We start from the raw sequence: 15,016 nt of genomic DNA on the forward strand, positions 1-15,016 counted from the left end.
AAATAGATAATTTTAGGAGAGCAGAGTGTGTCTGATTGTGCCAATGCGGTTCGGGGGAGATTCAGACAGGCCTAGAGAAAGTTTTGGACTATTTAAAAAAAAATTGCTAAATTTTTTACAGTAAAAAAAAAAATTTGTCACTAAATGTGTTGAAATACAAGTACATAAACTATGTAAGCAAATTTATTTTTCCGTTTGAACTCTTAAATTAATGAGTGGGACCTTTAAATTTAGTTTCACAAATTATTACTTCAATACATTCTGATTTCTATTGCCTTTAACACAGTTGCTAGTTTAAAGAACTGTGTAAAATCACCATTTTTTTCGGTAACAAAAAATTATCAAAACATTTAAACGATATACTATGCAAAAATGTTATTTAAATTCTGAGAATTTTCTGTACCTCTGGAACCTTTTGGAATCTCTGTAACCTGTTAAAAGCAAAGCAACAAAACTAAATATTTATAAAGAATAACAAAATTAGTTTATCAATATTTTTTTGCTAATTTATTTTAATTTTCAAATTAGTATAAAGATTTGTATACCCTAACATTATGCTATGCAAACGCAATTAAATACACATTTGGTAAAAATGTTTCAAATTAGTTTGAATTGCAAAGGAGTAACAATAATAACATGAATTTTAAACCCTATAACCACCAATAGTTCCATTAAAAAGCAGGTTCAGTAACTATTGTATTAACACTCTATTAAAATGTTTTAAGTTTGTATTCGTAGTTTCTATTAAAATAGTATTTTGTCAAATTATAATTACAGTATATTAAATATATTGATTGAAAAAAGAAGATTTTCAATTCATGGCGTTTTCAGTTTAACGATCAGATGAAAGGTATAAATAATAATTGATATTATTTAACAATAATAAGGCAACTAAAATACTTAATACCACTAATAATAAAAAGGTTAATATTATTATTTAATCATTGCAAACTAATTACTGAATAAATAAAGTCAGTTACCTATTTTTTTAAAATTTTTTTTATCAAACTAAGAACATTAATAAATTGAAAAGACAGAGAAGCAACTGACAGAGAACCAGATTATTGAATGAAAAGTAAATTAATTTAGATCATAAAATATTTTCAAAAATAAATTATTCTTGGCCGAGCAAGTCTTAATTCCTGTCTTAATTCCTTAGTTACAAATAGATATTAAATAAGTTTTAAAATTGCTTGCATTGAACTAATGTGTTTAGTAAATGGGTAAAATTGAAATATATTTTTTGATAATAAAACAGGTTATTATTTTACATTCTACAAAGAGCACATTAAAATATGAAAATTATAGGAAACGAATAATGTAAAACTAATATTTAAAAGTTACATAATTTACATTCAAGCTTTAAAAAAAAGAGATTTTTTTTCTTAATTTATCAACTTATTTTTTGATTCTATAAATATAACATTTATTGACAATGAGATTTAATATCAAAGGTTTATTACTACAGCCTTAAACATAATATATTAGTTAATGGAGTCCTTTATGAATAATACTTAGATAAATCAGTGATTAAAAAAAAAAACTATGTGATTCAAATCAACGATTTCTTAAAATGAAATATACTTTAATTAAATATTTTTCAATCATTCTAACCCTGCTTTTTATTTTTCTTGACATTTTTCGTAGTTATTAGGGTTTTTTCCGCTGCACACATTCTAAAACCGACAATAATTGAAATTTTTAATACATTTGATTTCTATGTCATAAAAGTTGAAAGTTGGCAAAACGTTCTATTTTGTTATTTAAAAATGACACTCTTGAGATATCGGAACATTAAATAAAATGAAATTTTCATTTGGAAATATAAATTATAACTTGTATGAATTCTATATCTAAGGAATAAGAAAATAAAAAAATAAACCAAAAAATTTAGAAAATATAAAGAAAAACTTATAAAACAATAGAAATTATAGATACTTTTATAACAATAAATACCTCTTGAGAATCTACTTTTCCCAAAGAATGAGCCATTTGTAAGTAACATTTCACTTGTTGACGTATCTTTTGGAAACAATCGACAATTGGAACACTAGGTATGGAATGTATTCTGTAGAGAAGAAGAGTCAATTAAAATCGGCAATGTAAAATAAAGTATGCAGTTTATATAACAATATGTTTGGGCACTATAAACTCCTATTAGATAAAAGATTTATAATACTAGGAATTCATCCAGAAAAAAATAATCTTCTGTACAAAGTAGAGTTTGTAAATAAGACATTTTAATTGCACTATATATTGTAAAGGTGGTGTAATTCATTTATATATATACAGTAAAATAGGGGTGCACAACCAGCGGCCCTTCGACTACTGAAGTGCGGCCCGCCAGAGCTTCTAAACACAATAAAAAATATTTAAAAAATGGCAATTTTTAATCGCACTTATAAGTCATCACGTTTTGACAAAATCAATTTTAACAGATTCTTTAGTAAATGTACGTTTAACGCGCTTTCTTTAAGCCGATTTTATCGTAAATATAAATAATTTTTTTTAAACAGTTACTTCCGCTTTTCTACGTGATTTCGAAAATCCCGAATTTTTATTACGACGCGAGTTTCAGATCGCAAATTTAAATAATCACTTTCAGTGCACTTTATTTGTGACGGTTTCATCTTAAATGTAAGTGATTTTTTTATCTTTTTTTTGCAATTCAACAATTTTTCGGCAGTTATTGCTATGCGTTCGCACGTATTAAAAAAAATTTCCAATTGTTCTATTACGACATACAAATTTTAAATCATGCATTTGACACGTTTTATTCGTGCTGAGTTCAGCATAAATATATTTTTTCCCAATTATTTCTATACTTTTCCACATGATTTTGACGATTCCGTTACTTAACTATGATGTTATTACGACACGTGATTGTTAATCGCGCAGTTAAATAATCCCTTTTTGATACGGTATTTCGGTACAGTTTTATCTTAAATCCTAGTTATTTTTCCTTCGTTTTTATTTCCGCAACGAATATGATTTGGTCGAATGTGGTAATGAATTGTGATTTGATCAAAAATCAAATATTTGGCACAAAAAAAAAAAATCGACTGAAAGCCGTACACTTGGGGCCAAATAGCAAAATCTTTTAGCAGCATAGCAACACTGAAACTAAAATTTCAATGCTCAGAATAATATTTCCTGGAAAAACGTATTCATAAATTAACTCTAAAAAATAAGGCCAATCAAGAACGTTTTTGAAAATGTCGAAAAGCGAAACAGAGAACATAAAAATCAATCTCAATTTTTGAAAAATTTTTTTAAAGCTGAACATCTTAGTTTTTTAACTACCAGAAAAAGCCAAGAAAAAAGATTTAAGTCAACAAAAATGCTATTAAAAATTACTACGTTATAATGAAAACGTCTAAAAAAAGGGTTTTTTTTATTTAAAGAAAATAAAAAAATAGAAAAAAAGAGCGTTCTTAATTTTTTAAATAAAAATCTTATGCTGAAAATCTCAATTTAAATTTTTCTCATTGCCATAATTTTAGAAGAAAAAAAATTGATATAAAATAAATTTTATTAGTAACTTTATTTTTAAAAAAAATGCCGAGTCATAATAAAAATGCATAAAAAAAGAAAAACAGAAAAAAAAATTTTTTTCTTAGTTCCTGAAACAAAACTTTAATACAGAAAATCACTCTTTTCTATGTTACTGGTTATTTATATTACAGTACAGGGAAAGAGTGATAATAAACTCAATTCTCAAAGTATAGAAAAAATGACAAAATAGACTTGTCTGATTATAATTTAAAAAAAAAAGTAATACTATAAAAATTCAAAAATAAAAAAAAACTTGGAAAAATACATTTCTAAAAAATATTCTGCGGAATATTTGACTGATCATTCAACCAACTGAATTTTTCACAGAAGGGTCAAATACTCGTTACATCCCTCCCTAATTTAAATGCAATGTTATTGCAACTTGAGAAATTCATAAAATGACGGAAAACGTGAATTTTTAAACTGCTCACTGTTTGTAGTAAAGATTTCAATTTTTTGCTGCTTAAGTGATCTTTTTCGATAAAAAAAGGAAAATGTTTACGATATAAAAAAATTTAATAATTAATAAAATAAAATAATAAAGTACATTACAAAATAAGCATTGAATTTTATTTTCAACTATCACAGTTTTGTTTTTATTTTAGGCTTTTGTTTAAAACCTATAAATTTTCTTAAATTAAAATATTTTATTTGAATTTATATTACTTAATTATGACTTAACTTTTTCCTACTTTCATTCTACGGGAATTGCAGTTTTTTTTTTATTTATTAAAATTTAATTCTAAAATGAATTTTTGTATTGCATGATATGATAAAAAAAAACATTTCTTTTCTTCAATGTTTATTTATTCTGATAAATCTATTGTTCATATGATAAAAATAGCAAGTTTTTTTGCAAAAAAAAAGTATAAGTTTTTTTATTTTTGAATGAATTCTAATAATGGAACACTACTAAGTTATTGATACTACTAAGTTTATTGATAAAAATAATGGAACGTTAATGTTTAAATAAACATTACTACATTTGTCATTAACATGTCTAAATACATCTGAGGCCCTTCGTTAGCCAACCTGCTGTGCAAGTGGCCCTTCACTCAAAAAGGTTGTGCATCCCATATATATATATATATATATATATATATATATATATATATATATATATATATATATATAAAAATGCAATTTTTGGTTTTTTAGTATCACATTTAGTCATATTTTTCATTAAAAATGAAACAACTTCAATAATTGCACTAAAATCCCTGACTGAATAATTCTATTCTTTTTCTAGTACATTAGTTTTTGTTATTTCGAATTTCATTTCTAAGAAAACAATAAAATTTTACAATGAACAAACCAATTATTACCAATTTTTTTGTGCTAAGACTATGGACCTAGTTAAAAAAAAATTTTTTTTAGCTTTCTCCATGAAGCTTAATAATTTTATAGCTTTCTCCATTTGTGACAAAACTGATTTTCATATGATATAGCTAAAACGCTTGTATTGCATTTAATTATTTTGTTCATTGTAATTATCATTTCTTATTAAAGTATAAAATCATGTTTTATGGTTATATTATTGAAAAACATTTCGCCAAGAACAAAATTCTACTTCACAAGATTTTAGTTTGCCATAATTTAAATAAATCTCATTAAAATCAATCCAGGTTTTTCTGAGATATTTGTGCCAGAAAGTCACATTTTTCTCTACAGAGTTAAAGTAAGAAAGAAAAAAAACAATCTTTAGTGATTAACCCCTTTATACCATAATAAAACCGTAAGAAACGTTTAAATTCTATGAAATGAAATAACTAAAAATCAAAACTAATTTTTAACCACCATTTAAATAAAAAAAAATAGTGATGCATAAAAAAATATATTAAAAGTTGGTTAATTTTATTATTTAAAATTTATACTCACTGACTTAATGCATCTAAACACACTGATGTAAGCCCATGCTTTCTAGCAATTTTTCCATAATGAATTATAGATTGAGCTGAAGCATGTACTCCAAGCATTGCATGATTTGCTTGAGCTTCAATCTGTTGCCCATTTGGACCAGGCTCATAACTTGAAACAATTGTTTTATAATGTTCTTGACGCCAGTAAAAAATCTCACTCCAATGAGACAAATCATCACTTATCACAGGCAGTCGATTACGCCAGGTCTTCACTATCGCTTTCATGTCATGAAGACTTGGAGGTCGACCGATATTAGCGGGTAATAAACCTTGATGAATCTGAACAGCATCTTGGAGTTCAATAATTTGTTGAGCAGCCTAAAACACAGAACAAATTAATGGAATGAAAAAAAAAAATTTCATACACAAGGGGAAAAAAATTAAATTTGATATACAAGAAAAATTATTTAAGAAATATAGTAGTTCTAGATCAGGGTGCGTAGCCAAATTTTTCAACAAAAAATAAGCACTTTTTAATAACTTTTCAAGCACTTAAAAATATTTAAGCACTTCAGAAAAAAATATAATTAGGCAGGGTTGGCAAAGTTTTTGACTATTGACAGTTCTAACTGTCCAAAAAAAAAAAAAAAAACTTTAGGCATAGTTTCCGACAGTTGTTAAAAATCATCAAATTTTGAATCATGTAAAACGAAAGGCGTTTTCATACATTAAGGACTGATGGTCTGCTGAAATAGATTGATGTTGTATTAATAGTAAAAATTCTGAATAGAACAATATCTTTTTGCATAATTCGTGGAGAAAATCAACACGGTAAAGGAAAAATCTCATTTTGGAAACGGGAAAATTAAGCATTTTTTAAAAACACTCAATGAAATAAGCACCTTTAAGGGCTTTTAAAAAACGAAAATCGGAAATAAGCACCTTTAAGCACTTTTTATAAACGCTACGCCCCCTTTAGATGTAAAAATAATTAGTTTAAATGAAATCAAGGATGAATGTTCACATTTTATAAAACAGTAATGAATAATTTTAAAACCAAAGAACTACTATTACGTTTAAGTTTTCCACAAGATAACTTTTTAGTTTTGATGAGCAGTCTAAATCAAAATTAAATGCAATAAATAAATAAATAAAATAAAATATACGCTATATTTATATATTAGAAATATATAAATTACCAGGGCAGCCAGCTTTCTGGACTTTTGGGGAAACTTTCTAGTAGTGGTAGCTATGTTTATGTTTTAATTTATGACGCTACTTTGTTCCAGCTCTCTCAAGGTGAGGCATTTAAAATGTAAGCATTATAACTAAAAATTAAATTCTGAAAGCTTTAGTTTCTAATTGTCCATTACTTCATTCTATAAAATATTTTGAAAAAACCGTAGTAACTGGTAGTCTTGAATTACCTACTATATAGAATGAATATTCAGACTGGAAAATCAAGAAGTAATATTTAAAACTTTTAATTTTAATTTATATATATATATATATATATATATATATATATATATATATATATATATATATATATATATATATATATATATATATATATATATATATATATATATATATATATATATATATATATATATATATATATATTTATTTATTTATTTATTTATTTATTAGTGGAGAAAACCAAATATTTGGTTATATCTTATGCATTTAGTCCATCTCTAATTAATGTTGCCTAGCACAGATAAGCTCTCGCAGCTGCTTCTGTGTTAAAACGAGAAAAAATTTCTATGAGATTTCCTTTTTTTTCAAATTTATTACTTCTTTTATTCTCAACAGATTATTACTTGTGTTATTGTTTCTTTAATTTTTACATAAATCATACAATATTTTAATAATATAGCAGGAATTAAATATAGCAGGAATTAATATAGCAGGAATTAATGTTAGCATTTGACAGATATCAGTTTTTCACAATAACATACATAAAACACTAAATTGATCTGATTATTTTTGAGTCAGCAGAATATTTTAAGCAAACAATTTAATTTCAGTAATTTCATTTTATAAATTTTAAGACATTATTTCTTATATATATGCTTTATTTATATATTTTCTTATATAAAGTGCTTTATGATGAATAATTTTAAAATAAGTGTACATTAGAATACTAATACTATAATGTGGTCATTTCCTTAACAGTGTTGCATTATGTCCAATCCTTCAGGATCTAGCAGCAGCTAGATCAAATCCATGAGATCGTGAACTCTAGCAAAGTCAAGCACCAGAAGTGGGTTATCACGGATATCCGCAAGAGCGAGTCCCAAGCAATCGAGGATATGATCGGAATCAGATGGCACTTGGTGCACGTTGGGAAGACTTTGCAGCCACATTCAAAGGTCATGCATTTTAGGTGCCCACTGATAAGTCTTGAGGCGGCCGTTTGATCCTGTCTGTTAGCCTCAAGATCTAACGCGCATCCTGGTCTTTTCCTACAGAGCCAGGGATGGGCAGGAGGGGAGAGCCAGACCTGCCGGTCTCTATTTTTCGTCACTGAGAAAATCTCTTGAAAAGTGAGGTCATAGTCAGTAGTTGCCATCTCAGAGCAGCCTCTTTTAGCCAAGATTCCAAACGAGGCCCTCTTCCTAAACCTCGAACGCGTCTCTGATTTACCAGCGCGACAGTATGACTTACTATAGGCGACATAGTCTCATGGAGAAGGGAAAGAGCAGCTTCTGTTGGTACAAGGTACTTGGAGCTCCAGTGGAGTAAATGATGCTTGTAATTTAATGGATTTTGTGTATTTTTTAAATTTCTGCACATTGAATTGAATTGATTGATTCGATTTTTATTGATTATATCATTGAATTGATTTTTAAAAAAGAAACTGCTAATTATTTAGCATAACTAAGTGCATTGAAAATTTCATTCAAACACAAATTTAAACTACTTTTCTCCGTTGTTACATAAAAAAGATATAGGAGAGAATTATAAATTAGTAATATTTCTGAAACCTCAGTGGATTAAAACCATGCTTGAACAAATAAAGTACAACAATAAACATCCAATAAAATTGGATGTTTACTATAGTACTTAATTATTTTCATTTTGCAGTGAAATGCAACAAACAATTAACAGGGGTGATTGTGACACAAAGTGAAAAACCCTGAAATATTTAAAAAAACAAAATTTTTTTTCTTCATTATTTTGCAGTGAATTGTATTTGGCAATAAAAAAAGTTTGATTTAAATATCTTAAAAATTTAAAAAAAATTCTAAGTAGGTTTTGTACTTTTTAAAAGAAAGTAAAAATTATAAGGATTTTTCAACAAATATTATTTTGTATCGTAAGACAAAATTAAATAGCAAATGATAATAACTTACTATAAACGTTCATACCTCGAAATATGATTATATAAGGTAGGGGTGCACAACCTTTTTGAGTGAAGGGCCACTTGCACAGCAGGTTGGCTAACGAAGGGGCGCACATGTATTTCGACATGTTAAAGACAAATGTAGTAATGTTTATTTAAACATTAGCGTTCCATTTTTTTATCAATAAACTTAGTAACATCAATAACTTACTAGTGTTCCATTATTAGAATTCATTCAAAAATAAAAAAACTTGCTATTTTTATCATATGAACAATAGATTTATCAAAATAAATGAACATTTAAGAAAATATATGTTTTTTATTTATCATATCATGCAATACGAAAATTCATTTTAGAATTAAATCTAATAAATAAAAAAAAAAACTGCAATGCCCATAGAATGAAAGTAGAAAAAAGTTTAGTCATAATTAAGTAATATAAATTCAAATTAAATATTTTAATTGAAGAAAATTTATAGGTTTTAAACAAATCTTAAAATAAAAACAAAACTGTGATAGTTCAAAATAAAATTCAATGCTTATTTTGTAATGTACTTTATTATTTTATTTTATTAATTATTAGATTTTTTTACATCGTAAACATTTTCCTTTTTTTTATCGAAAAAGATCACTTAAGCAACAAAAAATTGAAATCTAAACTACAAACAGTGAGCAGTTTAAAAATTCACGTTTTCAGCCATTTTATGAATTTCTCAGGCTGCAATAACATTGCATTTAAAATAGGGAGGGATGTAACGAGTATTTGGCCCTTCTATGAAAAATTCAGTTGGTTGAATGATCAGTCAAATATTCGGCAGAATATTTTTTCGAAATGTATTTTTCCAAGTTTTTTTTTATTTTTGAATTTTTATAGATGTTACATTTTTTAAAAAAAATTATAATCAGACAAGTCAATTTTGTCATTTTTTCGATACTTTGAGAATTGAGAAGGATTTTATTCCATTTTTTGCTGTTTTTATTATAATCCAGTATTTTAACAGAACGTCTCACACTAGTAATTTATTATCGCTCTTTCCTTGTACTGTAATATAAGTAACCAGTAACATAGAATAGTGTGATTTTCAGTATTAAAGTTTTGTTTCAGGAACTAAAAAAAATTTTTTTTCTGTTTTTCTTTTTTTAGGCATTTTTATTATGACTCAGCTTGAAAATAAAGTTTGAAATAAAATTTATTTTATAGCAATTTTTTTTTGTCTAAAATTATGGCAATGAGAAAAATTTAAATTGAGATTTTCGGCATAAGATTTTCATTTAAAAAATTAAGAACGTTTCTTCTATCTTTTTATTTTCTTTAAATACAAAAAAAACTTTTTTTAGACGTTTTCATTGTAACGCAGTAATTTTTAATAGCATTTCTGCTGACTTAATTATCTTTTCTTGGGTTTTTTTTCTGGCAATTGAAAAACTAAGATGTTCAGCTTTTAAATTTTTTTTCAAAAATTAGGATTGATTTTTTTGTTCTCTGTTTCGCTTTTCGACATTTTCAAAAACGTTCTTGATTGGCCTTATTTTTGAGAGTTAATTTATGAATACGTTTTTCCAGGAAATATTATTCTGAGCATTGAAATTTTAGTTTCGATGTTGCTAAAAGATTTTGCTATTTGGCCCCAAGTGTACGGCGTTCAGTCGATTTTTTCTTCTTTTTTTTTTTGCCGAATATTTGGTTTTTGATCAAATCACAATTCATAACCACATTCGACCAAATCATATTCGTTACGGAAATAAAAACGATAGAAAAATAACTAGGATTTACGATAAAACTGTACCGAAATACCGTATCAAAAAGTGATTATTTAATTGCGCGATTAACAATCACGTGTCGTAATAACATCATAGTTAAATAACGGAATCGTCTAAATCACGTGGAAAATTATAGAAATAATTGGGAAAAAATATATTTATGCTGAACTCAGCACGAATAAAGCGTGTCAAATGCATGATTTAAAATTTGCATGTCGTAATAGTATAATTGGAATTTTTTATAATACGTGGGAACGCATAGCAACGACTGCCGAAAAAAATTGTTGAAAAAAAGAAAGAAGAAAGAATTGCAAAAAAAAAGATAAAAAATCACTTAGATTTAAGATGAAATCGTCAAAAGTGATTATTAAACTCGCGTCGTAATAAAAATTCGGAATTTTCGAAATCACGTAGAAAAGCAGAAATAACTGTTTAAAAAAATCATTTATATTTACGATAAAATCGGCTTAAAGAAAGCGCGTTAAACGTACATTTACTAAAGAATCTGTTAAAATTGATTGCGTCAAAACGTGATGACTTAAAAGTGCGATTAAAAATTGCCATTTTTTTAAATTTTTTTATTGTGTTTAGAAGCTCTCGCAGGCCGCACTTCAGTAGTACTTACTTAAGGGCCGCATTTGGCCCGCAGGTTGTGCACCCCTAGTATAAGGAAAGCAAACATGTAAAAGAAACGATACTTTTATGGGAATGATCCCCAATAATGATGGTACCATTTTTAATAAATCTTGTTCAAAATAAAATTTGTAGAAAATCCCTTATCATTTTGAGTTTACTTTTAAAAATTACAAAAACTACTCAAAAAATGGCTTGAAATTTTTTAAATGTTCAGATTATTTAAGTCAGATTTTTTTTTTATTAGTTGCCAATTATGATTCACTACAAAATAAAGAAAAAACAAATCTTAATTCCCCTCCACGCATGAGCAATATAAAAGAACTACTCTAATTTCTCATATCTTGCACAGTTACAAACACATTTTTCTCAAATTTTGAATCAATAATTTTTTAATTTTAAATTGCTCCAAAAATTTTGCTTAATTTTATTGAATATTTTTAAAGTTATACCAAAAAAACAAAAGGCAAAAAAATTAGTTTTTTATAAAAACGTCCAAATCTCTATAAATATTTAATCCAGGTTTATGAAAAGTTGCTTAGTATATATGAGAAATCTTATACACTAAGCACTTCTAAATTTATAGAATGATTCTCCAAGCAATTTTTGAGAAAGATAAAATTTTTTTTTTTGTTTAAAAGTGTTTGCATTATTTTGTCCAACCCTTGTAAATATCTCATTAACAGGATTTAGAAAAAGTTACAAAATTTAAGTTATAGATTGCAGAACTCTGTGAAAATTTTGCCAAACCAATGGTCTTGACATATTAAAAAAATGTCCTGCTTCTATTTTTTAGACCAGGAAGGACAATACGATGAAACCGAAATTCCGGACTGAACCCCAGAATACAATCTAGCAAACAACAATCAACTTAATTTATTATGGAATACATATTAAAGAAACTTAAAACTTTAACTAATTTAGAGCTTCGAACTTACTTGCAAGATAGGTAAATGTATATGAGAAACAACATGAGGTAATCTTCTCCACTCCCTTATGCAAAAATTTGAGCACACGTCAACAATCCTTTCAACTACATTTAAGTTTCGGTCATCAGGGTGGCATATATTTAAATACCCTCTATAAAGATTTGTTTTCCACAAAGATTCTCTAGGGCTATTTTGTTCAATCTAAAGAAATAAGAAAGTCATAAAAGAAAGTAAAAATTAATTTGAAAAAAAGAATATCTTCTTCATATGCTACAATTCAGAACATGCAAAAAAAGTTAATACAGTTTTAAAAATTTTCCATGTTTTTCCCCTCCATCAAAAGTAATAAATGCTAATTTTTCAAAATTATAATAATATGCTCTCAATTTGTTATTTTTACCATATAAATGAATAAAAGGCTAAAGAGAAATTTAATCATCTAAACTTATAGAAATTTTCCAGAGTTTCTGAGCATCATCCAAAATTATAATAATAATATGAAAAAAAAAGTTGTGAAACATTATGTAATTGAAAACAACTATAATTATTAATAAATTAAAATTTAATGACATTGTCTAAAACATTTAGGTAATGTAAATGATTTAATAAAATATTAGCATACATTATTAAATACTTTAATCCAGCATTTTCCTTATTCAAGAGCATTTAAACTTCTTAAAAAAAAATAATATGGTTGCGGAACATTATGTTTTTGTAACCAAACACATTCCACTAATTCCATCTCGTGAAACCTCTTTCCTTTTCTATGAGTGTCTTTATTTCTAATCCATGAAATAATGAATCTAAAAATCCTCAACTACATCAATTTCTATTTTTTAGTTAGTTTTCAGCATTTAATAAACAATTTTGAAAGTACTTAGTATTTCAAAAACACATAAATGTAAAAAAAAAAAAGAAAAAATCTTAATATTTTGAATTTTAAAAAATTTCCGATAAATAAGTACAAGAATTTTTTTTTTAATATTTAATAGTGTTTAACAATTATAGTCCATTCATTCAACTTAATTTAATGTGTTTAAGTAACATATTTCAACAAAATTTTTACTATTTTTATATTTTATTTTATAACCATTGTTGAACAGCTAACCCAATTTTTTGGGTTTATGACTACTTATGTTCAACTCTGTAGCCTTATAATTTTGAACCCAATTTAGAAGATAAGGGAACTCCCGGATCAAGTATGGGAGAAATTTGCCTTCGTGGAGGTTTTTTGATGGAACTAACCCGTATTTGCATTACATGGAGAGGAAAACCACGAAAACATCGCAACGGCAAGGGGACTCTATCTCACGATCCGTCTACCACTGAGGATATTTGACATTAGCAGAGTGGTCGGTGCAAGCCGGATGCGGAATTCGTATCGACCAGCAACCGCTTTATCCCCTGAGCCATCACAGCTCTACTAGTTTTATAGACATTTTTCTAAATTAGACCCATTTAAAACACACACACACACCTGTTCTAAAGCTTCTTTCATGGTTGCCCAATTTGGCTGACGCCATGCAAACTCTGCAACAAGAGGTGGTTCAGATGCTAGTCCTAAATTAAGTAAATTTTCCCAGTTGTTCAGCTCTCGGTGACATCTGAAAATTATTCTGATTAGTACATTGATTGAAGTAGGTAATATAGAGAAGTAGTAAGTCAAGAATAGAATAATCAACTAACAAGTATTTCTAGTCGTGTCTAAAAAATTTTTATAGTAAAATAAAATTTAATTAGAAAAAAGTTGCTTAAATTTTACTTCAGAGCATAATAGTGAGACTCATTCCATGAAACTAATCTGTAAGGGACCATTGCTACTGATTAAAACATTACTTTTAGCATGTTGAAGTTATATGAGTATTAATTGACATATCGCAACAATAATTAATAACTTAAAATTATATTTCATTAAAAAAAATATTAAATTTTTTGGAATTGGAAAAAAAAGTGTACAAATGCATCTCAGAGCATTAGTATATCTGGAGAAGATAAATATAGGCGAATAATAGGCTCAAAATAGGCGATTAAATTTTTATATTTTAGTTTGAAAGGGCAATGATTTAAAAAATAAATAAATAAATGAATTTGATTTGATTTAAGTTTGGACAAGTAATTTTTTAGAAGCGGCCTCTAATTACCGAGCACATTATTTTATGCCTATCCTGTGTATGCAAAACTGTATTCGTACCAGCACTTTTAATGAATAAAAATAAAATATACAAATATTATGTGACTAAAAATAAGAAAAAAAGTTTAACTTAATGAAAGTCAGAACATGTTAATCAACAAGATATTTAATTTTTTTTTTAACATATTGCATACCTAAGCATTGTTAAATTGCAATAAAACAGACATAAATTATTAATTGAAACTTAGCAATTATAAAGAATCATTTAAATGTTTAAAAACACATTTATTTATTTTCTATATTTTTCAAAGTAAGTAATAAAAAAAAAAGAAAACAAAAATAAATATTCTGAGATAAATATGGGGATGAAATAAGAATGCATTGAACTGCAACAAAATTTGAACAGATATTCTGAAAAGAATCTGAATAAAATTTCAATAAAAGCTTACTTTTTCCAATTTTTTTTTTTTTCAATTTTAACATTCATTTTAATATAAACACATATTTTAAACACAATTAATTTATGAATCATAAAGACAAGGAGAAGTTTCTAAATTTTATTAATATGACTTAAATTTTAAATTAGTATAATAAACTTTTTAATGCTGGCCCCCAATCCTCGACAGTCATACAATAAAAAAAAAAATTAAAATAAGAAAACACATTTTAAAAAGAAATAAATTTGAGGTAAAAGAAGCCAAGCAATTTCCTAAATTTTATCAATAAAATTTGGGCTTTAATACAAACTAATAAACTCTATAACTGTTGACGTCAATAATCAGTTTAGAGTTAAACC

The 15,016-nt window shown here is 26.4% G+C and overlaps 1 protein-coding gene across 3 annotated transcripts in view; it reads right to left on the minus strand.

Moving 5' to 3' along the window:
- Nipped-A (Transcription-associated protein Nipped-A) overlaps positions 1-15,016 on the minus strand; it is a 103,141-nt gene that overhangs the window by 15,668 nt on the left and 72,457 nt on the right. For all 3 annotated transcript variants that reach the window (XM_043043108.3, XM_043043107.3, XM_087165943.1), the window contains exons 50-53: positions 13,567-13,693; positions 12,099-12,290; positions 5,434-5,792; positions 1,957-2,068 (exon numbers count right to left, since the gene is read on the minus strand). In XM_043043108.3, the coding sequence (XP_042899042.1) occupies positions 1,957-2,068; positions 5,434-5,792; positions 12,099-12,290; positions 13,567-13,693 (790 nt within the window). The remainder of the gene's footprint in view (positions 1-1,956; positions 2,069-5,433; positions 5,793-12,098; positions 12,291-13,566; positions 13,694-15,016) is intronic.

Source organism: Parasteatoda tepidariorum, chromosome 6 (assembly GCF_982258835.1).
Source record: "Parasteatoda tepidariorum strain Cologne lab strain chromosome 6, Ptep-v5.0, whole genome shotgun sequence".
In the NCBI taxonomy this organism is placed as follows: Eukaryota; Metazoa; Arthropoda; class Arachnida; order Araneae; family Theridiidae; genus Parasteatoda; species Parasteatoda tepidariorum.